General features: G+C 39.0%; 2 protein-coding genes across 2 annotated transcripts in view; one reads left to right on the top strand and one right to left on the bottom strand.

Annotated features, from left to right (window-relative positions):
* On the bottom strand, positions 1 to 5,602 carry gpatch4 (G patch domain containing 4). Its single transcript, XM_066683097.1, has 7 exons — positions 5,211 to 5,602; positions 5,037 to 5,110; positions 4,304 to 4,396; positions 3,537 to 3,653; positions 3,174 to 3,283; positions 2,558 to 2,608; positions 1 to 2,421 (listed from the first exon to the last, which is right to left on the bottom strand). Exons 1-7 carry the CDS (start codon positions 5,287 to 5,289, stop codon positions 1,494 to 1,496), a joined length of 1,452 nt encoding a protein of 483 aa, XP_066539194.1. The 5' UTR covers positions 5,290 to 5,602; the 3' UTR covers positions 1 to 1,493.
* Positions 5,603 to 13,368: 7,766 nt separating this feature from the next.
* pear1 (platelet endothelial aggregation receptor 1) overlaps positions 13,369 to 26,513 on the top strand; it is a 56,873-nt gene continuing 43,728 nt past the window's right edge. Inside the window, exon 1 of the mRNA XM_066684058.1 lies at positions 13,369 to 13,602. The gene's annotated coding sequence lies outside the window, so the exon portion shown is untranslated. The remainder of the gene's footprint in view (positions 13,603 to 26,513) is intronic.

Raw genomic sequence — 26,513 nt, 5'->3', positions numbered from 1 at the left:
ACGGAGGAACAGGTGAGTTAAAGAGCAAATGCATCTTTTTATTTAATAATTCATCTTATTAAAATCAATGCTTTTGACTGAAGCAAATATTCAGTTAAAATTGTATTTGTTCTCAAGTCCCACTTGTAGTACAAATCACTCCAATGTAATTTCACATTGAACTTGTGTGTTCTTTCCCTTTATACACACTTAGGAATTCATCAGAAAGCACACTGCCTTCTATTATGATGAACATCATGGGTACTGGATAGGACTGTATAAAAAGAATGATGTATGGGTCTGGACCAGTGGTGCCTCACTTAAGAAAGAGTAAGATTCAAAGTCAGATTCCCCTAACCACTTTGCACAGAATATTATTGAGTCAAGACCCTGTATCGATGCATTTTTTGGTTCTAAATTGCATCTCTTTTCTTCACAGGTTCTGGAATTACACCTTAAATCCATCAGATATTAAATGTGCAATGACAAATCCTAAATTTGCGTCTCAGAATACCTGGATGCCACAGTACTGTGACATGTGGAATAAATGGGTCTGTGAGATGAACGCATTGGTGTGGCCAGAAATGTAGATTTCTACTGAATCAGCAATCAGATTAAAAAACACTGAAAATATTTTGCTCGACAAGGATACAAAACATATGACCTTTCTACCGAAGACCACCAAGCAGCAATGTAGTCTGTAATGAATGACAAAATGAATGAATCAAGCCAGCCAGCCTTCTGCTCCAGGATTAAACCATCCCTTGGACTGAACATACATTTCCATAGAGAATATTCATTTACAATAATATGTAATCCAAGGCAAGACTGAAGTCCTGTCAGGAACTGCCCCAGCAAAGCGTTCTAGAACCAGTGAGGGGAAAAAACAATTCCACAAAGGAAAACAAAAGGGATCATTTCAAAATACATTTTACAGGAACATAATTTCTGTGAGTAAAAGAGCTTATTTGCCATGGATCTGCATGTATTTATATCTAAAAAGTGCCAGCCTGTAGTCTGGAAAAATGTTCCACTGCCATTTTTTGTAAATACAATAATAAAAAAATGAATAAGGCAATAATTTGAATATTAATAATGGCTGCATAGTTTCATTTCATTAATTTCACACCTCAAAGAGGGACTGCATGACAACAGCTTTTACAAAACTGAAAATGAGCATATTATTGAGCATGTTCAAGTACTTGCATAGGCATAATCACCCCTTACAGTAGTAAATGTGGAAGAATAGTGAAGATCATAATTAAAAATACATTAAAAAATCACTAAGGCAACGTAAAAATCTTTCAAGTTCGAGGTAAACCTGAAAATTATTAAGATCATAATTTATTATACATTGTGTCACAAAAACAAGAAAACCAATAAAAGTTTCATTTTGTGTATTTGGGGATTTTGGACATCCCCATATATAAGCTCCAATATAATCCCCATATATAAGCTCCCCCCCCCCAAATACTGTGTCCAAAAGTGGACTTTTTTTTTGCTTTTTTTTTTATTTATGCTTTTTTCTTCTTCCTTCTCTTTTCTGAGAGTTCTTCCAAAAACCCATTTGCAGCCAATTCTTCCTGATCCTCCTCCAAGCATCTCTTTCCTTTTTTAGATTTTGATTTCTTCCTCTTCTTGGCAGCTGTGTCCATGTCCTCTGCTTTGGTGCTGAAGTCTACAGTGTTAGATTCTAAACTTTGATGGATGTCTAGTTCTATTGAAGAGGACTCCTTTGTCGTGGGCTTGGAGGACTTCTTTTTTTTCTTCTTAGGGAGAGTATCACATGCAAGCTGAGGAACAACACTGCCATCTTCCTGCTGCTCCTGTCCATTACTTTCTCTACATTCTGTTGAGTCCTCACTGCCTGTCAAACTGTTTTCATTCATTCCATCCTCGAGAGCAGTCACGTTTTTCGAGCGTTTATTTTTTTTCTTTTGCTTCTTGGAAACTTTGTCACCAGTCAGTAGAAGTGCAGCAGTCTTTTCTGTTTGGGCTTCCACAGCCTCCTCACATGACTCTAAGCTCGCTGTAAAAGATTCATTCACGTTTTCTACAGATGTAATCTCCATGTCTAATATTTTCCTCTTTTTCTCAGCATTTTCCTCTGTAATATCTGGCGTATCTGAAGATTTTTCTTTTGTGCGCTTCTTTTGCTTTTTAGAGACCTTCTCGTTATGGTGGCTCTGAGGAGCTTCTGTCCTTGTGTTGTCCAAGGGTTCCTCTGACTCTTGCTTCTTCTTCTTTTGTTTCTTGTGCTTTTTCTTAACCACTACATCTTCATTTAATGTAGAACTTGGCTCAGTGGTGCAGGGTGCATCTTCACTTCCAGATGTAGATTTATTCGTCTCTTTCTTCTTGCTGTACTTTGCCAGGAACTCCAGCTCTTGTTGCTCCAGTCTGGCTAATTTGGCACTCATTTTAAGGCCATGCCTGGCACCCCTGGCAAATAGGTTATAAGGAAAATTTTAAACAGACCATGTACCTATTTAAAAACACAAGCCCTTAAAAGTATATGGATTTGAGTACTGCATTTCTGCCTATATTTCACATGAGAAAACAGTGTACTGTTACTTACTTGTGTGCAGTGCGTCCTCCACAAGCTTTCATTAGTGCTTCATCAGATAACCTGCATACACAAGAGGGGGTGAGTGCACCAACGGCAAGAAACATTAACACTGCATAAATATAAAATTCTAATTCAAAATAATTGTACATGAACGGCCAGATCTTGCCAGAAAGTGTAATAAACAGTTTATATTGAGATTGCAACTGACACCTGATGATTTTCTTTTTAACAATTGATTGACCAGATATTTCTGTGAATGAAAAAAAAAAAACATTTTGCAGACTTGCTGCTGAAATGGAATCAGGGGGCAGCTAAATTATGTTTTTGAGCAGAAAAAACAAAGATCCCTGATGAAGACAATGTCTCTGCAAAAGAGAACGGGTTTGTCTTTCAACAATAAAAGCCCCTGCCTAAAATTTTTATTCACTTTGAAACAGATACATTACACATTCAAATCTATTCTAAATTTGTTGAAGATAATTCAAAGTTAGAGGCCATCATCAAAATAATTACAGATTAGTATATTATTCGTTATATTTGTAGCTTACACTGTGTTTACTACTAATTTTGTATTATGAATATTAATAGCTGACAGTTTTGTTGTTAGTCTTGGGCTGGTGCTTACTTAGTGGTACTTGAAAGGTCCAGTTTCTCTTCATCTTCTGAGCTGCTGCTGTCCTCTGAGCTGGAGGATCTCTCTTCTGGATGTTCCTGCCCTGAGAGGAGAGTTGCAGACTAGGAGAAATAAAGTGAGAGCACATTAAAACTGATTACCACTGTTGTTCTCTGCTATTATGTCTCCAGATCAGCACATGATCTATATTGTTTGTTATTAGATCCATCTTCTCCAGTGTATCTGGGTAAATTAACTATACGACTGAGCAGTAAATTGAATTTTTAATCACACTGTTGATCTCACTGAGCTAAAGACTGCTAGACTAAAATTACAGAACTGTCTGCCTAAAAAAATAATTTAAATGTTCTATACCTTGACAAAGCATCCGTACAGAGAAGACTTGTTCAGTTTGGCTGTTCGTGGCTTCTTGTTTGAGATCACTCCCTCCTCATCCTCTTCTCCCTCTATTTTCTTCACCATCACACCATCCTGTTCCACAGGGAAAAGATGTTACAACTTAAAGCACTGCACCACAACTCTGTTTACAGCAAACTTTTAACATATGTTAATTAAAACACAAAGGCTATACAAATGATTAATTAAAAAAGGTGAACATAGAGAGGTTGGACAATGAAACAGCAACACCTGGTTTTAGACCACAATAATTGTCAATTCGTCTTGGGAATGACACATACAAGTCCTGCACAGTGGTCAGAGGGATTTTAAGCCATTCTTCTTGCAGGATAGTGGCCAGGTCACTACGTGATGCTGGTGGAGGAAAACGTTTCCTGACTCGCTCCTCCAAAACACCCCAAAGTGGATCAATAATATTTAGCTCTGGTGACTGTGCAGGCCATGGGAGATGTTCAACTTCACTTTCATGTTCATCAAACCAATCTTTCACCAGTCTTGCTGTGTGTATTGGTGCATTGTTGTTCTGACACATCAGGATACAATGTTTGAACCATTGGATGCACATGGTCTTACTGGTGCAATGTGCAATTAAGATTGGCCACCAGGCTGCTCCAATTTAGCCATGAAACCTCCCACACTAAAATGACAGGTGTTTCAGTTTCATTGTCTAACCCTTGTAGTTTTTAGAGTTTAACTACACTTTTTTTTAACTGAAAGACACAAACCTGGCCTGATTCCACAGCCAAACTGGAGGAGGCTTTATTAAAGACATGATCCCACCAGTGAAACGTGAACTGCTCACCTTCTTTATGGCCAATCTGTGAGGGAATATACACACGTTTCGTGATGCTATTGCTGAGGAACATGTGAATAATGTTACATTCTTTAACAGATAAATATAATCACAAGTGTCCAAATGTTTGCAGACATGTCCTCAGTTGGCCTTTCTTTGAAGATATTTACAGTATGTTCTCCTCCTCTTTGCTGCATTGACAGCTTCTGCTGTTCTTTAGAAGCTTGTGCTATGTGTTAAAACATTGCTGTTAAAATTTGACTACATAGTCAGCCATGAGAACATTAATAAGGTCAGGTATTGATGCTGAATGACTAGTTCTGGACCACAAACACCAACCCATCCCAAAGGTACTGGATGCTCACGTAGGCTTGATTCCAGAGCACACTACTGTAATTAATGCTTTACCACTAAGATTAGCTACACAGTGGCTTAGTGGTTAGCATGTTTGCCCTTTCAGCGCTGGGATCTTGATTTCAAGTCCCATCTGGGTGGAGTTTCCATGTTCTCCCCACGTCTGCGTGGACATGATCTCAGGTCAGCACATAAAACAAACTGGGCCTGATCGCAGGTGTGGATTGCAGCACCAAGTACAACGGTGTCTACATTCTTTTGTATAAACAAAAGTTAGTGTCCATAACAAGTCACAGGACTCCTGCTCTTACCCCTCCCTTGTCACATTTCACTTTGACTCTGATCGCCTCGGCAATGCCATTCTCAGCCTTTCCCAGGCCCTTTCCTGTAAAATGCGAGATAAAATGTGTTAACTGTCCATTGCCCAGTGAATTGTATAAACATTAAATGGGGCAATGAAAAGGTAAAGTAGAATAAGTTCTCACCTTGCTGCCAGCCGTGACGGAGAAGCTGCTGTTCAGCAAATCTCAGTCCTCCACTTTTCGGCTCGGCCGCCACTTCCATTTTAATAAAAAATAAAATGCAGTAATGCTCCTCTCACTCAAAAGTTCCTCACCACTGCAGCTAGCACCGGCGGCTAACACGCTCTCTCATGACCGGCTCTCTCCCTGTGTTCTCCCTCTGTCTGTCTGAGGTACCGTTAGCTCACTCTGGAGCAATGTCGAGAAACAGGCTGGCCTCGTCTTTCTGTGATAAATAACGAGACTATTTAAAAAATAAAAATAAACATGTCTGTTCTCCACAGACCTTTCACGCGCTACACGTGCACACACATACGGGTTCTTCGCTGACGTCACTGATAGCGGTGCCACGGTCACCCACTGCTGCCACCTGCAGCCCACTCTATACTACTACTTCTCACAGCTTCCTTTTATTTTTTATATTTCACTCTTAGGTTTAGCGCATATATAACATTTGTCTCTGAGTTAATACATTAATATTTACATAGCTACCCACACGCTCTGTTGATTTATATTTAACAGGCTTTATTTTTACCTGACGTTAAGGATATAAATGAGCACTGACGTCACTCTCAGCTCTGATTGGTGGGTGTGGTAGAGTTTCAAAGCTCTGATTGGTGGGAATATAGTCTTTAAGCTCTGATTGGTGGGGCTGGTAGGTCGGCTCTGGGTCTACCAAAAGTTACAGCCCATTTTAGATAGAGCACCATAGAAACTAGTCTTATACTAAACTGAAGTCTCTATGTTGTTTGAGGCAGTTTATAATTCACTATTTACATGCATGAGAGCTTTATTGTAGTATGCCTAAGCAAATATAGTACATAATTACTGCATGCTTCTAATATAGTATAAATAACACATTATATATATATATATACAGGGGTTGGATAATGAAACTGAAACACCTGACATTTTAGTGTGGGAGGTTTTATGGTTAAATTGGACCAGCCTGGTGGCCAATCTTCATTAATTGCACATTGCACCAGTAAGAGCAGAGTGTGAATGTTCAGTTAGCAGAGGGTAAGAGCACAGTTTTGCTCAAAATATTGCAATGCACACAACATTATGGGTGACATACCAGAGTTCAAAAGAGGACAAATTGTTGGTGCACGTCTTGCTGGCGCACCTGTGACCAAGACAGCGAGTCGTTGTGATGTATCAAGAGCCACGTTATCCAGGGTAATGTTAGCATACCACCAAGAAGGACGAAACACATCCAACAGGATTACTGTGGACGCAAGAGGAAGCTGTCTGAAAGGGATGTTTGGGTGCTAACCCGGATTGTATCCAAAAAACATAAAGCCACTGCTGCCCAAATCACGGCAGAACTAAATGTACACCTCAACTCTCCTGTTTCCACCAGAACTGTCCGTCAGGAGCTCCACAGGGTCAATATACACGGCCGGGCTGCTACAGACCTTTGGTCACTCATGCCAACGCCAAATGTCGGTTTCAACGGTGCAAGGAGCACAAATCTTGGGCTGTGGACAATGTGAAACATGTATTGTTCTCTGATGAGTCCACCTTTACTGTTTTCTCCACATCCGGGAGAGTTACGGTGTGGAGAAGCCCCAAAGAAGCGTACCACCCAGACTGTTGCATGCCCAGAGTGAAGCATGGGGGTGGATCAGTGATGGTTTGGGCTACCATATCATGGCATTCCCTTGGCCCAATACTTGTGCTAGATGGGCGCGTCACTGCCAAGGAAAACCGAACCATTCTGGAGGACCATGTGCATCCAATGGTTCAAACGTTGTATCCTGAAGGCGATGCTGTGTATCAGGACGACAATGCACCAATACACACAGCAAGACTGGTGAAAGATGAGCATGAAAGTGAAGTTGAACATCTCCCATGGCCTGCACTGTCACCAGATCTAAATATTATTGAACCAGTTTTGTGTTTTGGAGGAGCGAGTCAAGAAACGTTTTCCTCCACCAGTATCACGTAGTGACCTGGCCACTATCCTGCAAGAAGAATGGCTTAAAATTACTCTGACCACTGTGCAGGACTTGTGTATGTCATTCCCAAAACGAACTGACGTTTCAGTTTCATTGTCTAACCCCTGTATGTGTATGTGTGTATATATATACTTCTACACATCACATAATGAATTATGCATATGTGAAAAGATATATACATATAAAGCATACATAAAATGTTGTATGTATAATTTAGGGATATCCTGAACTTGAGCAAAAAACTTGACCGGTATATCACTAGTATATTTGAAAAATAACAATATGCATACTACTTTTAAAGTATGCATATTATGTTTTCAGATATACCAGTGATGTCCTGATCAAGTTTATTATACTTGCTCCCTATACTTTAGAAATTTAGTATACATATTATGCATACTTAAATATATATTATGCTTAAAATACAGTATGTGAAAATATTGTATACATACTTGTAAAGTAGTATGTTTACTTGAAAATATAATATGCATATTTAAAATAGTAGTATGCGTAATTAAAAATAAAATATGGCATACACTTAATTTGCGATGCAATTTATAGTATGGATATTCAAAAAAACAGTATGTATATTTAAAATGTATGTGTGATTTGGCTGTCAAAGGAGGCAAAGATATTATTATTATTATTAAGTATTTTTTAAAATTACTTTTAAAATACAGTTTAGGTCGATGTGACTTAACCTTTGCATTTTTTTAAAGTGGGCCATGACCAGGAAAGGTTGAGAAACGCTGGACCGTAAGGACGAGCTGTTCTGACCTTACATGTAGAAGATGGACCAACACGGTTAGTTAGTGTTTGTGATCATTAGGTTATACCCTTGATCACAACTAATCCTGAGTTAATTCAGGTGAGTTACATAATGAAAAAAGACTGGACTGTGCAGGACTCTGGCTCCAGAACTGAGTCCTGATATAAATTTCTCGTTCTTTGCCTGTAGAGGTCGCCCTCGCAGTTCACATAGAATTTGAGACCCAATACAACAGACTTTTGAATATTACCACATTGTAAACACGTATTTAATGATTACAGCCGTTCAAAGTGTTATCTTTGCTGACACATGCATTCAACTGTAAACACACACATACACACATTTACTGTAACCTTAGCAAAGTTCTGAAAAATATGGGATGCTCTGGAGCACATACATGAATCTTAAGACATCATGCTCAATTAAGTGTCATCTAGAGGGGCACAGAACTCCCCAACAGTTGTCTGTGCTGCAGCTGGAGTGGTAGAAGTCCATGCAATACCATCTGGATGAGCTGGAGTGTTGTTTGATCCAAAGCTAACTGTCTGACCTGAATGCAGAGTGCAGTCAAGTCCCCATAACAATGACATCTAGTGTGAAGCCTTCCTAGAAGACAAAAAGCTGTTAAGTGAATGAGCATGTGTCTGTAAACTTCTGGGTATATAGTGTACTTTGTGGGGAAAAGAGCACTAGATGTTCTACCCATACCAGTTAGATTACTTCCAGGTATGTGAGGAAGGCTGGCCAAAATGCTCTCACATTCAGTTCAGTTAAATGTGAGACTGGGTCAGTTGAAGCTATGACTATAAATTTCTGCTGTCTTTTCACCATCATATATCATGATTTCCAACCAGCGTTTTAGGATAGTCTTATGATACAATTAAAACTTAAGCTGTAAAGTATAGCTATCACCAATACATCTCTAAACAGCAGAGTTAATGAACATGTACAAACTGCAAATCAGACGATATTTACTTTGTTATAGACATTACTTCCTTGAATAACTACAGACCAAAAGTATTGAGAAAGGTGATTTTAATCAGCTCACTGAATTTTTAAATTAATATTTTTATTATGATGACTTCCAGTCAGGCTTCCATGCACATCGCACCACAGAGACTGCCTTAACAAAGTCATAAAAGACATCTGTCCGAACTGAGACCTTGGGGAAAATATCTGTGCTCCTACTTCTTTATCTTACTGCTAAATTTGATACTGCTGATTGTAGAATCGTTTTAGACAGGCTAGAAAATTTTTTGTTGCTTTCTGGAACAGTTCCTAGCTGGTTAAGATCGAGCATGAGGGACAAAAATTACTTTATTGCCATTGGTAATTATGAAATTATAACAAAAATCTTTGACTCATGGTGTCCTTCAAATATACACCCTTGGGTTGCTATTGTTTAATTTTTGCATGTTACTACTAGTCCAAATTCTTAAAAACAATATACAGTATCTTAGCTATGCAGCTAATACTCAGATATATTTAGCTCTGTCACCAGGTGACAAAAGTCCCATTGACACCAGTAGCTTTAAAGAATTTGTATCAGTACAGATAATATGCATCAGAAAGCCCAGTGTATCGGTGAGCAAGCTGAGGGCGACAGTGGCAAGGAAAAGCTGCCTTGAGGCTGGAGGAAGAGACCTTGGGAGGAACAAAGACTCACAACGGGACACGTCCTCTGATCAAACCAATGAAATTGAAGATCACTAGTTAAGTCTGTCATTATGCTACATAGTAGTTATTGAAACATTAATGAAACAGTGATGGAATAATGGGGATTAAGGCAATAATAATTGTGATAATAATAAAAATAATGAAATCTGGAGTAAGATTAATAGTGATGGAAGCAGCAATCTGTTAAACCGAGTCCATTTCTACTTGAGCATAATTGATGATGTTGGGTAATGGCGAGGGGTCAGTGGCTGGCAGCAGTAGATGGAGGTGAGCAGCTGGTCTGATGTGGGCAACAGTAGAACACAGCAAAATATCTTCCATCAATGGACTGTCATTTTCTCGGAAAACAGTAAAGAAAAGGAATTAGTTTGGTTAAGTGCATAGAAAAATGTATGTAAATATTTTCATTAGTGACTCCAGCATATCTGACTGTAACAGACTGACTGGAAGAAACACAGACATTAGAGTATGCTCAGACAATGGAATCCATCGATTCTACCATCCTCAAATCAGAGTGATTGTGAGTGCAGCATCTCAGAGTACGGCATTTAAGTTTACCAAGATTGCTTATAACCATGAGTTCCTGAAACAACCATTATCTAGAGGAAGAGATTAGTTGCTGAAAGCTAAACTGAACAAGTGGGTTTTGAGCTTTGATTTAAAAATAGTGACTGTATCTGCGTCCCGAACACTAGCTGGAAGATTGTCCCAGAGCTGAGGGGCTTTGGAGGAGAACGCCCCCCATGAATTCTTATGAATTCTGGGAACTATGTGCCTTTTACCATCTCAAGAACATATCAAAATTCAAATATTTAGTCTCAACCAGAAAAACTTTTATTAATTAGATTTTATTAATTTATCTAGAGCAGGTTGGCCTACAGCAATGGTCTCTTTACTGGATTTCCCATGTCCACAATTAGACAGCTGCATCTTATTCAAAATGCAGCTGCAAGAATGTTTTCCAGAACAAAGAGAACCGAGCAATTCTGAGGTCACTGCACTGGCTACTGATTAAATACCAAATTGATCTTAAAGTGCTATTAATTATTTATGTGTCATTAAACTGCTTCAGACCAAAATATATGGCTCAACTGCCTACAATGTATGAACAAAGTAGGCCCCTCTGATCATTCTGGACTGGTCAGTTAGTAGTGTCCGAATCACACAGTTGAGACTGTGCTTAGAACTGCACCTAATATCACACTACAGCTTACATTTATTTCTTTACATTTCACATATTTTATTTATTTTATTTTCTAATTTATGATTTTTTCCCCTCACCTTTTCAGTCACAATGTTTTAGTTGCCTTATACATTTAACTTCTTTTATTAATTGCTTTTAGATGACCTTTAATCATTTAAATTTGTACTGCTTTAATTTGCATACACTGGTTCTGTAAAGTACTCTGAATTGCCATTGTGTATGAAAGGTGCTCTATAAATAATCATGCCTTGCAGGAGTTATATTATATCCACTTTCCAGACAACACAGTTCTCTGGGCACTAAATACAATGCTTTGGTCAAAAAAATCCCAAAGATCAAACACCACATCACTGTTCTCCCCATGTCTAATCAGCCCAGTTCAGAATGACCAGTTTTCACACCTGTTTCTATAAATGAAAATAAATCACAGTGACTTCATTGAAGGTTTACAGGAGGGAGGAGCTATTTCTTTAGCCATTTTTGCTTAGTTGGATATTGCCCTTAATATTCTGTATCGTTCCACCTTACTGTGGTTTACAGTGTTGTGACTGAGACACTTTGTATGTCTCTATGTCAACATGAATAAACTATGAGAAGATTTCCAGAGTATAAGCCAGGGCTTTTTCACTCCATAAATGAGAAGGCTTTATTTCTGCTGTCTCTTCCTTTTCTCTGTATAAGGATGTACAGCATAAGCACTAAGAGTGTCCTGCCTTTGACCTGTTTATCTGTTATAAACAGATAATGAAAAGGAAAAGAACATGTCCCAAAACTGCACTTATCATCAGCGTTCCTGCTGTTTTTTCAGACAGTCATTCTCTCAGTGGCCACTTTTAGCTCATGCTTTAATTCTATTTACAGACATTACAACTCTGTTTAATTTACTATGAAGGATTATATCATTTCTGGCTCCACAATTAGAAAAAATTAAAGAATGACATGTACCTAAATATTTTATATAATTAAATAGTATGGATATGAATAAATGTTGTACTTGTTGAAAATTGTTTACAGTTTAATGAGTAAAAGTTACACTTTGTGTGTTGTGAATATGAACCTTAATTTTATTCAAATGCCTTTTTTGCTACTCAAAAAAAAAAATGAATTCTTATCCAGATGACCAGAGTGGACGTTGCTGTTGTTAACAAGAAGACTAGCTGAAATAAAATATTACAAAAAGACCTAACAATAAAATGGAAAAATCAGCCAAATTCTGTATAATTATTTATAAAAAGTAAAAAGTCATGAGAGCTACAAAGCACACTGATTTAGTTCAGATACTGTTTTTCCAGTATGTCATTATCATTATCCGTAACTGCTTATACAGTTCAGGGTCCAGAGCTTACCTGGAATCACTGGGCTTAGGGCACCTTCACTCACACATTCGGACACTTCTGCGTCGCCACCTACCAACATGGGTTTTTGGATTGTAGGAGGAACCCGGAGGAACCCACGTGGACACAGGGAGAACACACCAAACTCCTCATAGACAGTCACCCGGAGCAGGACTCGAACCCACAACCTCCAGGACCCTGGAGCTGTGACACTACCTGCTGTGCCACCGTGCCGCCCTTAACCTTAATGTTCCATCGAAAAACTCAGAATACATGTTGGTTCACTGGTGGTTTTGGATAGTAAACAAAATGGCTAATTTTGGCACACACTGCTCGTTGCTTTCACCACGGTTGTAAATAAGTTTCTCTATTAATGAATTGTCTGTAACCGCATATCCAGGTCAGGGATAGAGTGCCAGTCATTCACATTTTTGGAGTATCCAATTCACCTACCAAATTGAGTTTTGGACCATGTAAGGAAACCGGAGAACCCAGAGGAAACTCATGGCGTTACAGGGAGAACACACCAAGTCACCCGAGGTGAAAATTGACCATTTCACATCACAACATCTTGAAACCACTGAATTATGGGTAGGTTGCAGAAGAATTTGGTACTGAACATTATTCATTCATTCATTCATTCACTCACTATCTGTAACCGGAGCCCGAATCACTGGGCGCAAGGAAGGAACACATCCTGGAGGGGGCGTCAGTCCTTCACAGGGCGACACACACTCACCTATGGACACTTTTGAGTAGCCAATCCACCTACCAACGTGTGCTTTTGGACTGAAACCCACGTGGACACAGGGAGAACGCAGTCACCCTGAGCAGGGCTCGCAGCCAGGAACCTAGGTCCCTGGAGTTTTAAATATGCTGAATAAAATACAGTTGTGAATGACGTATAGTACGCTTTTGCTAAGCCTTTAGACTAATTAGTTTAAAGTCTAAATTACGTTAAATACATGTATGCTAATTCTAAAATAGACTATTCTAAAATCTCAAGTAGGTAAGCTGTAAAGTGCAACATTATTAAGTAGCTTGCAAGATAAAGTACTCAAATATATTTTTTAATTTAGTTTTGTCCTGGAAGTGTAGCTGTTGCCTATCCGTTCTTTGAGCAGGATAAGGGGGTGTATACGTTTAGTTTTGCTCACAACACTCAGCCCCCTCCCTGCACTCCTGTCACCGTTCATTTCTCTCTGTGTAGACATTAGCGTAAAATCCAGGCGTCTACACACAGCTGTGGACGGCCTGCAGCTCCACTATAACGCTGTAGTTTCCTCTGGATGGCCATTTTCTTTGCCGTTGTAGTTTCCACCGTCTTTCTTTAAAAACGTCGTGTCCTTTGAGGGTAGCGTCTTGCATCCAGTCTTGTCCTTCTGAACGCAAATGCCACTGCTCCACTGAGGTAAGAGCTGTTGTTTTCAGACAGGACAGATTAACTCTAACATTAAAGTGAACTTTACACTATCCTGACTAACAGCATAGCTTTAACATCTTTTATTGTACTTTTTGTTTTGCATCCTCCAAGCCTTTCTTAAGTTTCAACTGGTTGACCTACTTCAGTTAATGTTTTTGAAGGTCTTGAATCAGTACTGGTTTAAAACCTACTTTATCATTTATATTATGATAATCATTATTTTTAAAGCATGATAACATGAAGGAAATACAGCAGAGGATATCTTTGAAATGTGCTTTTTTATTGATAAAAACAAAAAAAAAAAACAATGTAGCCCAATTCTTTGCTTATTTCTGGGATCTTTGCTGAACTATAGTCCCGTATGGTGTACTCTGATATTTTAACCCTGACAGTTTTCTAAAAATCTTGTAGCAGGAAGATACATATTTAAAAAAAAACATATAATATAACAAAAATGTCAATTGTTCCTGTGTATTGTTCTTTGCTAGTCAGATCTAGCAGTTATAGCATGCTCCATTAAAGCAAAGAAAGTTATTAGGAATTGCTTTCCTAATGGAAAAGCAGTACAGAATGGACTCTACAGTTTTGTTGTGTCTCTGCCCTTGCATGGACATGGAAGCCTGTTGGAGTGTTAATGAGACATTTGGGTCACAGAAGGATAATAAGCCAGAGAATGGCAGAGAAATTGGAGTGAATAAGGTTCTCTTAGTGTCTGCCCAAATTGTTGTGTCACTGAAGACATTCATCATAAAAAACTATGTGGTAGGTCCAACTGAATCTTGTTTCCATATGTTTTCTCATCAGACATCTTAACAGTGCTGATTTAAGATTAGCTTCCACATCCACACACACAGGGACCTGGAACACAAAATTAGATGTAAACAAAACACTTATAATGGAGAAGCTTCTTTGAGATTGTCACAATTGGAACAACACTGCATTATCCATGATCATTTGCACGAGAAGAAAAAAACCCTGGATTTCCATAACTTTGTTTTGAAGAGTGCTGAGAATGCGGTCTTGTGGTTAAACTTTAGCATTTAGCTGACCCTCATATTCATGTTCACTGAAAAAAATCAAGTCTCAAGCATGCACGTTCGCTGAAAACAGATCTCCACTGGAAGAGGTTCACAAAAGGTTTCCTGACTCTCTTTGTCTCTCTTAGGGTGGGACAATAATTCAATATCAAAATATATTGCAATATGAAATGTTTCAATAACAATGATATGATATATACATTACTTACACCATCTGCCACTGACTGACATTCATTGCAGGGTGCTGCCCAGTTCACTGCACTCAATTTTAAAATTAGTTTAAAAATATTAATATTGACAAAGCCAAGACCTTTACATTTGATGGTGATGGTCATGTATCTTAGAAGTTCTTGGCAGTTTTTCTATTGTGGTTATGTTGTTTATATCAGTATCGGAATTATATAATATCAGCTGAAATTTAGAAATATATTGTGGTATAAATTTTGGCCATATCGTCCAGCCCTATCATCACTTTTATTTTTTACAATGAAATTGTAGTACGATATTCATTCATTCATTCATTCATTATCTGTAACCGCTTATCCAATTCAGGGTCGTGGTGTAGTTCATCCATCCATCCATTATCTGTAACCGCTTATCCAATTTAGGGTCGCGAGGCGTCCAGAGCCTACCTGGAATCATCAGGCGCAAGGCAGGAATACACCCTGGAGGGGACGCCTGTCCTTCACAGGGCAACACAGACACACACACATTCACTCACACATTACGGACACTTTTTAGTCGCCAATCCACCTGCAACGTGTGTTTTTAGACTGTGGGAGGAAACCGGAGCACCCGGAGGAAACCCACGCGGACACGGGGAGAACACACCAACTCCTCACAGACAGTCACCCGGAGCGGGAATCGAACCCACAACCTCCAGGCCCCTGGAGCTGTGTGACTGCGACACTACCTGCTGCGCCACCGCAGCATCATGTAACCTATAATATAAGCATTAATGGAACAAATAAAGGCAGATCCATGGACACCATACACATGGATTAAATAATTCTAATCTTTATTAGACAGCTACACATACACAGTTCTGCATGGTTTTAGTGCAGTTTTTACAGAGTGTTTGCATAGGTATCTGTGGCAAGGAAGATTACACTTTCAACTTATTGAAAGTGTGGGGGCAAAATCAACCATTTCAGAAACTGATGGGGACATGTCCCGAGTATCCACAGTGTAAAGTATGCCTGTGGTTTTAATGTAAGTTAACAGAATTCAAAGTAGAACCTTTCTGTTGCTAACTTCTAGACTAGTGATGCTCAGATACTTTTATTCTGGGCTGATGTTGGCCTGAAATCTGATATTTCTTAAGTATATGTCTGCTGATTATGATTGACAACAATACACAAACATAAAATTAGACTAGCTCTACCAAGAGTAGCATAAGCCAAATTTTCTTGAGATAACTTTGAATGCAGTGAAAAGAATAAACCTTTGGTGTTTCCAGTGTACAAATATGTCATCAAAACCAGTTAGAAGCCCATATTTTTAAACAAATAAATGGCTGATGCTCATGTGGTGATTCCAATATTATTGTGTTTCTCATAAAATTTAGAGAGATTACCTGTTTTTTAGTGTAGGATTTAACTTGTATGAACAAAATAGGTTTTATTGATCACAACAGTTAACTTATGATGGGTAAGGTAGTGTAAAAATGGACCTTGGCATCCACTGCTTGACACCTTCCCCCCCATATGTTTATAATCCACCACATCAGACTCTCTCTGGAACAGGGCAGACTTGTGAACAGAAGCCTTTGGGGAACTCCAGCTATCTGCCAATAGTAGCATATAAAACTGCACCTGGAGAACAGAGGTATCATAATTGATTTCTACAGCAGACACTCTTTACCTTGACGGCACCTGTCTGAGTCTCTTATTGAAAACAGACACAAGGGTTTCCAGCTGAGGGATGGCTCAATAAAGTAATGCATGAGATTTTTTTTTAATCCAAGCTCCAAGGGTTCAAGAGTTTTTCCATGTCTGTTTTTTTGTTTGTTGGTGCAGATAAACATCTTGCCTAAAACATTGGCAGATGTCAAAGCTTTTAAAGTGTCTATATCATGGGTAAACGGAATTCCTTAAAAATAAAACTGTTTGATGCAGTATTTGTCCAAATGATATAATATTCACTTTGAATTACACATGGAAAACAATCACGGTTGCGATGTCACTACCATGAACAAACATATTGACATACACTACATGATCAAATGTTTGTGTACACACACACACACAATTGTGCAGCACAATGTCCACAAACATTTGGTCATGTAGTGTATGTCATTATGCTTGTTCATGGTAGTGACATCACAACCATGATCATGATCAGAACAAGTCATTTAAAAGCAGTGAATGCTAAGGTCCATTTTTACACTACCTTACTTATCATTAGTTAATTGTTGTGATCAATAAAATCTTTTATTTTGTTCATACTGCAAAATTAAGTCCTACAACAACCTCCCCCCACCCCCCATGTCTTTTTTTATTGGGTCAAACATCTCTGCACAATTATAGAGATGTTATTATGGAGTTGGTCCTTACTTTGTTTCTGCATTCTTCTGGAAAGACGATTCCATTAGTGGTTAAATAGTGAACAGTGAAGGGTTTCAGTCTGAACTTAACAGTTTGTTCTGTATATGGCACAATACTGGACAGCCAATCAGAACAAGCCATTTATATATTTGTCCTTAACGTGGTATGAAAAACAACTTATTTAAATTCTATGAGCTAATGATAGATTGGAAAAGCTCATGTAAATTTAATTAGGATTGTTTTCTACCTAAAACCACATTAACCCCTGTGTTTATGGCTGTGGTCTTCAGTGAGGAAAATAAAAAATTTCAAAAATGGCCTCCTTAGCATGTAGCATTCAACTCAGCCCACGGCTTTACCTTCAAACTGCTAGGCCAGGATTTGTTTCAGTTGAGGTGTTGATTGTATACATGCCATTGTGTTCAGAGTGACTGTTCCAGGATTAAGTAGATGGCTTCTCTGTCTCTGCCATTTGAGGCTGCTTCAGGGAAAACAAACAGAACGTCATGGTGGTGGTGGCATGTTTAAACGGTGAGGCTGGCGTTTAATATTCCTACCACACGTTTATGTAAGTCTCTCTCACACATGTGCACAGCAGCCATGCAGATAATTCAGAGCAGAGCTGCCTGCAGCCTGGCAGCTGCACAGGACCTTGACTTCTGCTCCTTGCTCGTTTTCCTCTTCTCTCTCTCTCTCTCTCTCTTATTCTTTCTTCCTCTATCTCTGTCCAGCTCTCTCATCTTCCCCTCTCACCACATGCACAGCACATCTTTTTCAGTGTTATCTTCCTGCGGTAACCAGCCACTGCCTGTCTTTGTAGTGCTTGTGTACTTTGAGTTACAATCTGTTCATTCTGTGATCTCTCAGTGAGGTGGGTGATGTGGACATAAAAGTATGGACCATCCAATCCTATTTTTTCCCTTCCATTACTGAAACTCATCCCAGAACTCCAGAGTATAGGTTGATGTGAGTTCTGATCTGATAGCACTGATGACTGCAATGTGCCCTTGTATTAAACCAGCTATGAGCTACATTGTTCTGCTGTTTCTCGCAAAAAAAATCTAACTAGCTGTTTGTGTTACTGTGCCTTTAAATCTGATGTATGGTAATGGACACAGTTAATGATTGACTGCCATGTTCAGAATTATCCTTCATTCAAAAACAGTCTGAACTGATACATTCCTCATAACTTCAGTGTGATTTTATGAACTACTCCAGTGGTTCCCAAACTGGGGCTGGGCCTCATAGTGGGGGCATGTGGCTATTATAGGGGCAGGGCAGTAAGTCAAACGAGTGGAATACTTCTAATAATTCCACTGTAAACTTTATTTTCATTTTGCAAAAGGGGGACAGAAAAAACTTTATTCCAAACAAGAAAAAACAGATTTCCACCATTTTAATGCTTATTGATGTAGAAAGGTTAGGGACATTTGTTTTGATTTTTACCAATATAATACACAGTTACTTGATCAAAACAACCACAGAATCATCTGGGACATCTGGTGTTGTTCAAGGAGCTCAGAGCACATAGCGAAAATGATTGTTATTTATTACTTTAAAGGCTAAAAATGGGTGATATACCCATTTGCATATCACAGCCTTTTGCAGTATCAGTATTGCAATACTGATTGACAAACAATATATTGCACAACAATAGTGCAGCTTCTCTGTTTTCTGTTCATGGATGAGTATATGCTGCTTCTGGAATATGAATAAAGTCAGTTAAGTTCAGATGCATGGATTTGGCACTTTGTTCATGGCTGTGGTGTGTGTGCTGTGGCTGTGGTGTGTGTGCTGTGGTGAGGGGCCTTCCTGTGAGTGGCTTGGCCCCAGAGAGCAAAACGGCATAGGAGACAGGGCTAATTAAAGCAGAGGGGAGGAGGGAGCCTCACGTCTGCAGAGTGGAACAAAAAAGAAATCTGATACTCAGTGAGGGAACTATAGAACTATAGCACTACTCCAGGCTTAATGTTCAGTCAAGGAAAGAGAGATTTTACTTTTTTTGGCAGTGGAGAGTTGTTCTTTGTATAAAGTAAGTAACAAGTAATGATTGTAACCTTTGCTTAAGTACAATTATTACCAGTTCTATACAGTAATGATTACAAGTGAAAAACAACATTTTGGTGAGGAGTTAAGGATGTAAATGAGTGCATTGCTAAACATTTATTGAGTACTGAGAACTGTATAGAACCTTTTTAATGACACAACAGTGCAGCTAGAGTTTGTAAACACTGTGTTCACTCACTGTCGACTCTGCTGGACACACCTACCTCGTTGGTCCACCTTGTAGATGTAAAGTCAGAGACTGTAGCTCATCTGTTCCTGCACAGTTTGTTATGGTCATGCTCTTGTCATTCATCTGTGGACACAGGATGCTGTCGGTTGTGTATTTTTGGTTGGTGGACTATTCTCATTCCAGCAGTGACAATGAGGTCTATAAGAACTCTAGCAGCACTGCTGTGTCTGATCCACTCATGACAGCACAACACACATTAACACATCAGCACCCTGTCAGTGTGACTGCAGCACTATGAATGATACATCCAAATCATGCCTACTCTTTTGTGGTCTTGTGGGAGTTCTGATCATTGATGAGCAGCGTGAAATGGACAACAGGTGGACTACAGTCTGTAATTGTAGAGCTACAAAGTGCTCCTGTATGGTCAGTGGAACATATATATATATATAAGTTTATAATGTTCCATTCTTCTCTTAATTATGTGACTTTTTGACTTTTTGAAATTAAATGAATGAAAACATCCAAGTAGTCCCAGACATATTTAGTGATGTTGGAGTCTGGGCTCTGTGTTGGGTATTTATTAATTTATTTATTTATTTTTATAGGTCCAGTAGGAGTGTCATTTTCTCTGCAGTTTCAGAATATCTACTAATAAATACTAATATAAACTCATGTTTTTCACCTGTCCTTTCTTCATGAATTAACTCTAAGTGAACTGTAGTCCCTGATCTTTGCACAACACCATAATCAAACCTGTTTACCTCTGGTGGTAAGAGTGGCCTTTCTTATGCAATCACCACCACTGACTGTTATACAGTTGTGTTTTTAGGGGTCCAAGCACTGCAAGTGCTGGAGCCCTATTGTTTTTGGTCTGTTTCCTCTTCTTCTTCTTCTTCTTCTTCTTCTTCTTCTTCTTTTTCTCAGAAGAAACACGATGGGCAGCCCAAACTGTAGGTCCTACAGACTTGCCATTTGGTCAACTGGTAGTAAACCCTCCCGCTACTCAGAATCAGTCCGATCAGCCTGCTGGTGGCGCTATAGAGACACGGAACGCTTCGCTGCCTGTATCTCTTACCCCGTGTGGTGTAGAGACAAAAAATTTTTTCCCCCTGATTCCTCAGGTCAGACCCTACAAAACAGTCTCAAGAACCCATAAGCTTCGCCTACTTAGATTTTGAGCTAATTTGCATAATTTGCAAATATTTGAGCGCAGACTAGTCCCTGGAAATGTATGGACATATGTGGTATCAGCAGAATCCTAAGAACCTGAACTTTTAATAGTTATTCAAAAGCTTGGCTTCCAGACTCCGCCCAAATACAGGGGTGGAGGTCGTGTCCCAAAAATCACACAAATACAGCTATAACTCACGAACGCTTTCTCTGAATGTTAAGATACTTCACATGCTTGATCAAATCAAACAAAACTTGGTACGCATGTGTATGTCATTACTCTGAAGTAGTGTGCTAAATGTGACCACATTGCACAGAAAGGGGGCACTACAATTAGACAGCAACTGGTTGAATATGTTATTTTTAATTACACCACCACCTAGAGATGTAGCACCAGCAAGATGAGATAGATATATCCTGAAAACCATGGGAAAGGAGCTTGTTCATTTTCATAACATATGGCTAAAGCATTTTTCAGTTTTAGTTGTTAGTTATGTGAAGTTTTGAATACAAGCTGTACTGCTCTGTTTAAACAAAGGCTGCAATCACACAGTAATGAAAGTTCCACAGTTTTTTGATAATTATTAAAGTTCTGGTTCTTACGATTCTTATGATACCACATATGTCTATATTGGGTTTTGATCCAAGGACTAATTCTTGATCAAGTATACATCTCGTCTATGCCTGCAGACTTCTTTCTGTTTTGCAGAATCCCCCCTCAGCCCCTCCCTCTCCTCCTCACACACAGACTCTCACTTCTCCCCCTCCCCTCCCCCACCCCCCGCCAGTCAGAGAAGGCCAGAGAACACACACACAGAAATGCAGATATACAGCAATAAACACTACAATTATGACCACCTCCTTATTTCTACATTCAAAATCTGCGCACAGGAGCACTTTGTATGTCTAAAAATACAGAAAGGGGTCCACCTTTTGCTCTGCATACTTTTATTGCTTTCATTCACCCTGTTCTTCAATGGTCAGGATGCACACACAGCAGGTATTATTTATGTGCTGGAGTTTTGAAGCACTCAGCATCACTGCTGGACTGAGAATAATCCTCCAGCAGACAGTGTCCACTGACGATGGACCAGAGGACAATCAGCACAACTTCTGATGCAACAGATTAGCTAGTGTTTCTGCCTTTATATCTATCAGTTGGACCAACAAGGTGGGTGTGTATAACAGTGTAGACAGTGAGTGGACACAGGTTTTAAAAACTCCAGCAGCACTGTTATGTCTGATCCACTCATAAGAGCAAAATACACACTGCCATATCACCACAATGTCAGTGTTACTGCAGTTCTCAGAATGATCTACCACCCTAAATCATCTCTGCTTTGTGGGGCTCCTGAACATTGGGGCAGAATCCAGGGTGAAACTCCAGGGTGACTCCTGTGCTCTCTGCTGTCTCTGTAACACAAATCCAACCCTCACATGTCTGCAGACCAGAAATTCACCCACTCATTCACTACGACTCCCTCTTAAAATCCAGCTCTCCTGAGACATCAGAACACCAAGTATCGCATTTAAAAGCACTACAAAATCTATCCTAAAGTGTGGCTCCTGAATCAGGAAATGTCATATGCTAACCTCTTGCTCTGCAACGATTGCTTGCTTTCACCCTGGTCTTCAATGGTCAGGACAGCAGGTATGATTCAGGTGTTGGAGTTTTAAATCCCTCAGCATCACTGCTGGACTGGGAATTGTCCACAATCAAACACATCCAGCAGACAGTGTCCTGTATCCACTGATAGCAGACTCGAGTACAAGCAACTCCCCATCATATCTGCTGTTTGGGGGTCCTGAACATTATGGTGAAAAACAGGGTGCAACTCCAGAGTGACTTCTGTGCTCTATGCTGTCTCTGTTATCCGCTACTCCTCCATCTCATGCTACATCTCCAAAGAGATGCCAGAACAGCAAGGACCACCTAACAAACACTACACACACTTCCCCAAAAATCCCCTTATATCTCAGGACAGATCATATGGTAGCACATTGTTCTTCTACCAGCAAAAACCAGCTTGGACCCCGGGAATTGTCGCTTGCGGCTATATTTTTATGGTTCATTTTTCTTGTAGTTGTTGTTTTTGGAATAGAATAGGTCACACTAAGTGCAGTTATGTAGAAAATTGGAGACAGTACCTTAGAACTGAAAAGTATCATCTCTGCTTTTCCAAAACAACACTTCTCTTCTGCTATTACATCATGGAAAGAGCATAAATGTGAGTTAGCTGCAGTACACTCCAAGGAATAGGGATGGAATATTTGAAGCTGGGAATGTGTGTGTGTGCACGCATGTGTGTGTGTGTGTGTTTGTGAGTTTACTAGGAAAAAATCACATTAAGATTACCAAAACCTTTTTTACATTCACATAGTTGGGACCTATCTTCCATGTAGGGACCATAAGCTGGTCCCCCTATGTAAATCATTATATTTTGAGGTGATGAAATGTTTTAAGGTTCGCTTAAGGTTAAGGTGTTAGGATTTAGAAATAAGGATGTAGTATCTTTGGGAATGTTAATAGTAATTATCCAGAAAATTAATGTGAGTCTATGTAATGTCTCCACAATTCACAGATACGAGATGTGTGTGTGTGTGTGTGTGTGTGTGTGTGTGTGTGTATAGTATGGGAAAATCACAGTCTCTCAATGTAAAAATCAGTTGGACCATAAAATGAACCACAGACAAAGCGTACTATGAACAGGTCCAGAGAAGGTTTGTTCAGTTAATTTTGGGTCTACACAAATGGTCCAGAGTCCTTTTGCAGTGATCACACATGCAAAAGAAGCCTTCACTCAATGGGCTGTGTTACCTTTGAAATTATTAATAGTTAGATGGCATTAGAGCAGGAGACATTCAAATAAATTATTATTAGTCAGAGGGGATGTGGATTAGTCAGTAGAGTGCTAGATTTGAGTGTAACAGAAATAGTGACTAAGTGTGGAACCACAAATTCTTTGTAAATGGAGTTGTGCTTCCTTTTTGAGGTTGATGATTTCCAAACAGCAGGTTTCTGGCCCTCTCCTTCCTCTCTCCAATCTGTCGACCTCTCCTGTGTTTTCCCAGGACATCCTCTGTGTTCAGCATCTTCTGCCCAGCCGCCCTCTCTGTCTTCCTGTTTTTTCTGCCCAGTCGAGGGTATAATGGGGGAGACACAACAATATAGTGCCTGTGTTGTGAAAGCTTAATTTTAGCTCTGTTTTTGGTAAAACTTTTTATTAATCTAAATAGAGATATTTTTGTTTCCAAATATAGAAACCAAACTTAGGTTAACCATTTTAGATACCCTTTATTTTTTATTATTATTGTTATTTTTTAATATAACTAGTGCTTTACATTCTTCAAATTACAGGTCTCTGAAAGGCCTTTAGCTTCAGAAACCTTTGGCTTCCTAAAGACCTTTTAGTGCATAGCTGTGTAAAAAATATTTTTGAAAATAAATTACTGTAAAGAACATTTTTAAAGTTTATAGTATTTTCACAAAAGGCAGCAATAGAGAATAGACTAAATTAATTGGAAAAAATGTTGTTAGTTTTAAGTTTTAATGCAAATTGAAAATGTTTCTTTCTTTGCTTTTTGTATAAATATAGGATAAAAAAAACGCAACTGACAACAAAAACTTCTTTTACATTTTTATTTAACAAAAGAATATCTTTCCAGTGTTCTCACTGACCAACGCACATATAAATTGTGACAGACGTATTTTTCCCACATGTTACATCATCATTTCTTTTTAAATAAACTGTTCAATTATTTGAGAGTGCTCAGAAAGCCATGCCCACTATTTGCTGTCTGGATGATCTTTGTCACTGAGAAACTGACATCCCTTTTTGAAATGTAAATCTGAGATGAGCTTGGGCCCAGAGAACTCTAGCATTGTTAGCTCTAGCATCTAGTAGCATTGCTGCGTAGAATTAATACACGGTTTCCCTTTGCTTAGTATACATCCAATTTGCATTCCTTGATGAACCTGTGAACTGTGTTAAGTGACAATAGTTTAATGAAATGCTCCTGAGCCCATGTTGCATTGGTTTCACATGCAGTGCTGTTTAAGGACTCAAAGATCATGAATATTCTGCAGAGGTTTTGGCCTTGTTCTACACAAGATGAGATTTCCCCAGATGCCCTATGTTACCTGTGATTAAACGTAAAATACCACAGTTCTTTTCCATTTTATTTTCATAAAATGACAGTTTTTTGACAGTTTTCTCATGAGGGTTGGCACAAAGTGGTGCACCATGACCTCTTTTTATTTGCAAAGACTGTGCTTTATTGATGGGTGTCATTCTGCAGAAAATCCCAACCTTCCCGGAAATGGGGTTCATAGATAGAGGTTTTTTTAAGAGACAGTGACCATTTGTTAAAGTTTCCTGAAATTTCTCCATATGTCCAGGCCAGGAACTGTTTAGGACACATTATATTTAAGAGCATATGTGCTGATTTTTCCAGGCACAGATTATGTACCCATACAAGATTCCACAAGCAATTGAGAGCTACTCTTTAAACGGATCATGCTTCACTGTCGTGCTGTAACCTTGTTTATTACAGTTCGCTTTAGTTCACTCAGCTGAGAGCTGCATTGCTGAGGAACTACTCTAAGGGTTAATTTTTTTTATCATCTATTCGTTGGAGAGAGGGGGGGAAGCCTGAGTGCTGCCAGGAGTCACCTTCAGGGTAGACAAGTTTTTTTTTTTTTTTTGGTGAAAATAAAATCTCTTGCGTCCAGATGCTCTTATTGAGGCACATCTGGTGAAGGTTTTTTTTTTTTCCCTCTAAAAACGCGATAAAATGTTCACATTAATAAAGACCAGATTTCCTTAGCCTTCACTAGAGGAGCTTTGCACCACTGAATGGATCAGTAAATCAGGGAGCTTTAGCCGAGGGAGGAATGCCCTGGCAGAGGTTGGACTTCCTCTGGGAAGACAAGTGAGAGAGGGACAGATACTCGGTGATAGTCAGTGAAACCACAGTTAAATTCAAATTCACAACCTTTTTTTAAATGTAATTTCCACTTTGCTATTTTGAGCACATAATAATGTCAGCGTTGTTTAAAATTGTAATGACTTAATTGGCATTTAGTTTGTATAACCCGTATAAACTGAAGTAATACTGTTTTTTGGCAAGAATGTTTGCTTTCATCATGTCTTTCCTGGCTTACTCTTCTCCAGGGCTGGGTAAAAGCTCAAGTTGGGGTCCAAGAGAGACTCTATCCCTAAATCACATGACTGCTCTCTCTGGCCATATCTCTGGAAAAGCTATCTTTTGCTAACTGCACCTAATATATAAAAGCAGCTTTCTAATCAATAATGTCTGCTGTGGTTAGCTCATCAGCTTGCTCCTGACCAATTACAGTGCTGATCCAAAATAAGCTATTCTTACACGTTAAAGGGGATTGTATGGTAAATTTCTGCATGGTGTATCTTTACTATGCCCATGACAGGCAGCATTGCCCAGAACCATGCAATAAAACAAAAGGGGGAAAAGCACACTTAGTGGAAGCCCCTAATAGGCCAGAATGAACTGGAGTTCATATTATTATCTCCATGTAAATTTGCCAGCCAAATCTGTAGTGATTCACACCAGATGCTGGGAGTTTGTTGCCTGTTATTGTAGATTAAATTCAGTCTCAACAGTGCATAAAGCACTCTGCAACACCATTATTAGTCGGACACAGTGGCAATATATGCTACTCTGAAGAATGATAAAGGAATAGTTTGGTAATAATAATAATAATAATAATAATTTGCAGCCCCAAATGTCTTCAATTTAAGTAGGTCACCTTTAGTTTTGCTTTGATGCTGCATGTACTGTAAACTAATAAACAGCAGTTATCACTGCTGCTTATTATAATAGCTGTACAACATGATTTAGGCATTCAGTTTGCATGATGAAAACTTGTGT

Source organism: Hoplias malabaricus, chromosome 10 (genome assembly GCF_029633855.1).
Source record: "Hoplias malabaricus isolate fHopMal1 chromosome 10, fHopMal1.hap1, whole genome shotgun sequence".
Lineage (NCBI taxonomy): Eukaryota > Metazoa > Chordata > Actinopteri > Characiformes > Erythrinidae > Hoplias > Hoplias malabaricus.
This window is presented reverse-complemented; position numbering and strand designations above follow the sequence as displayed.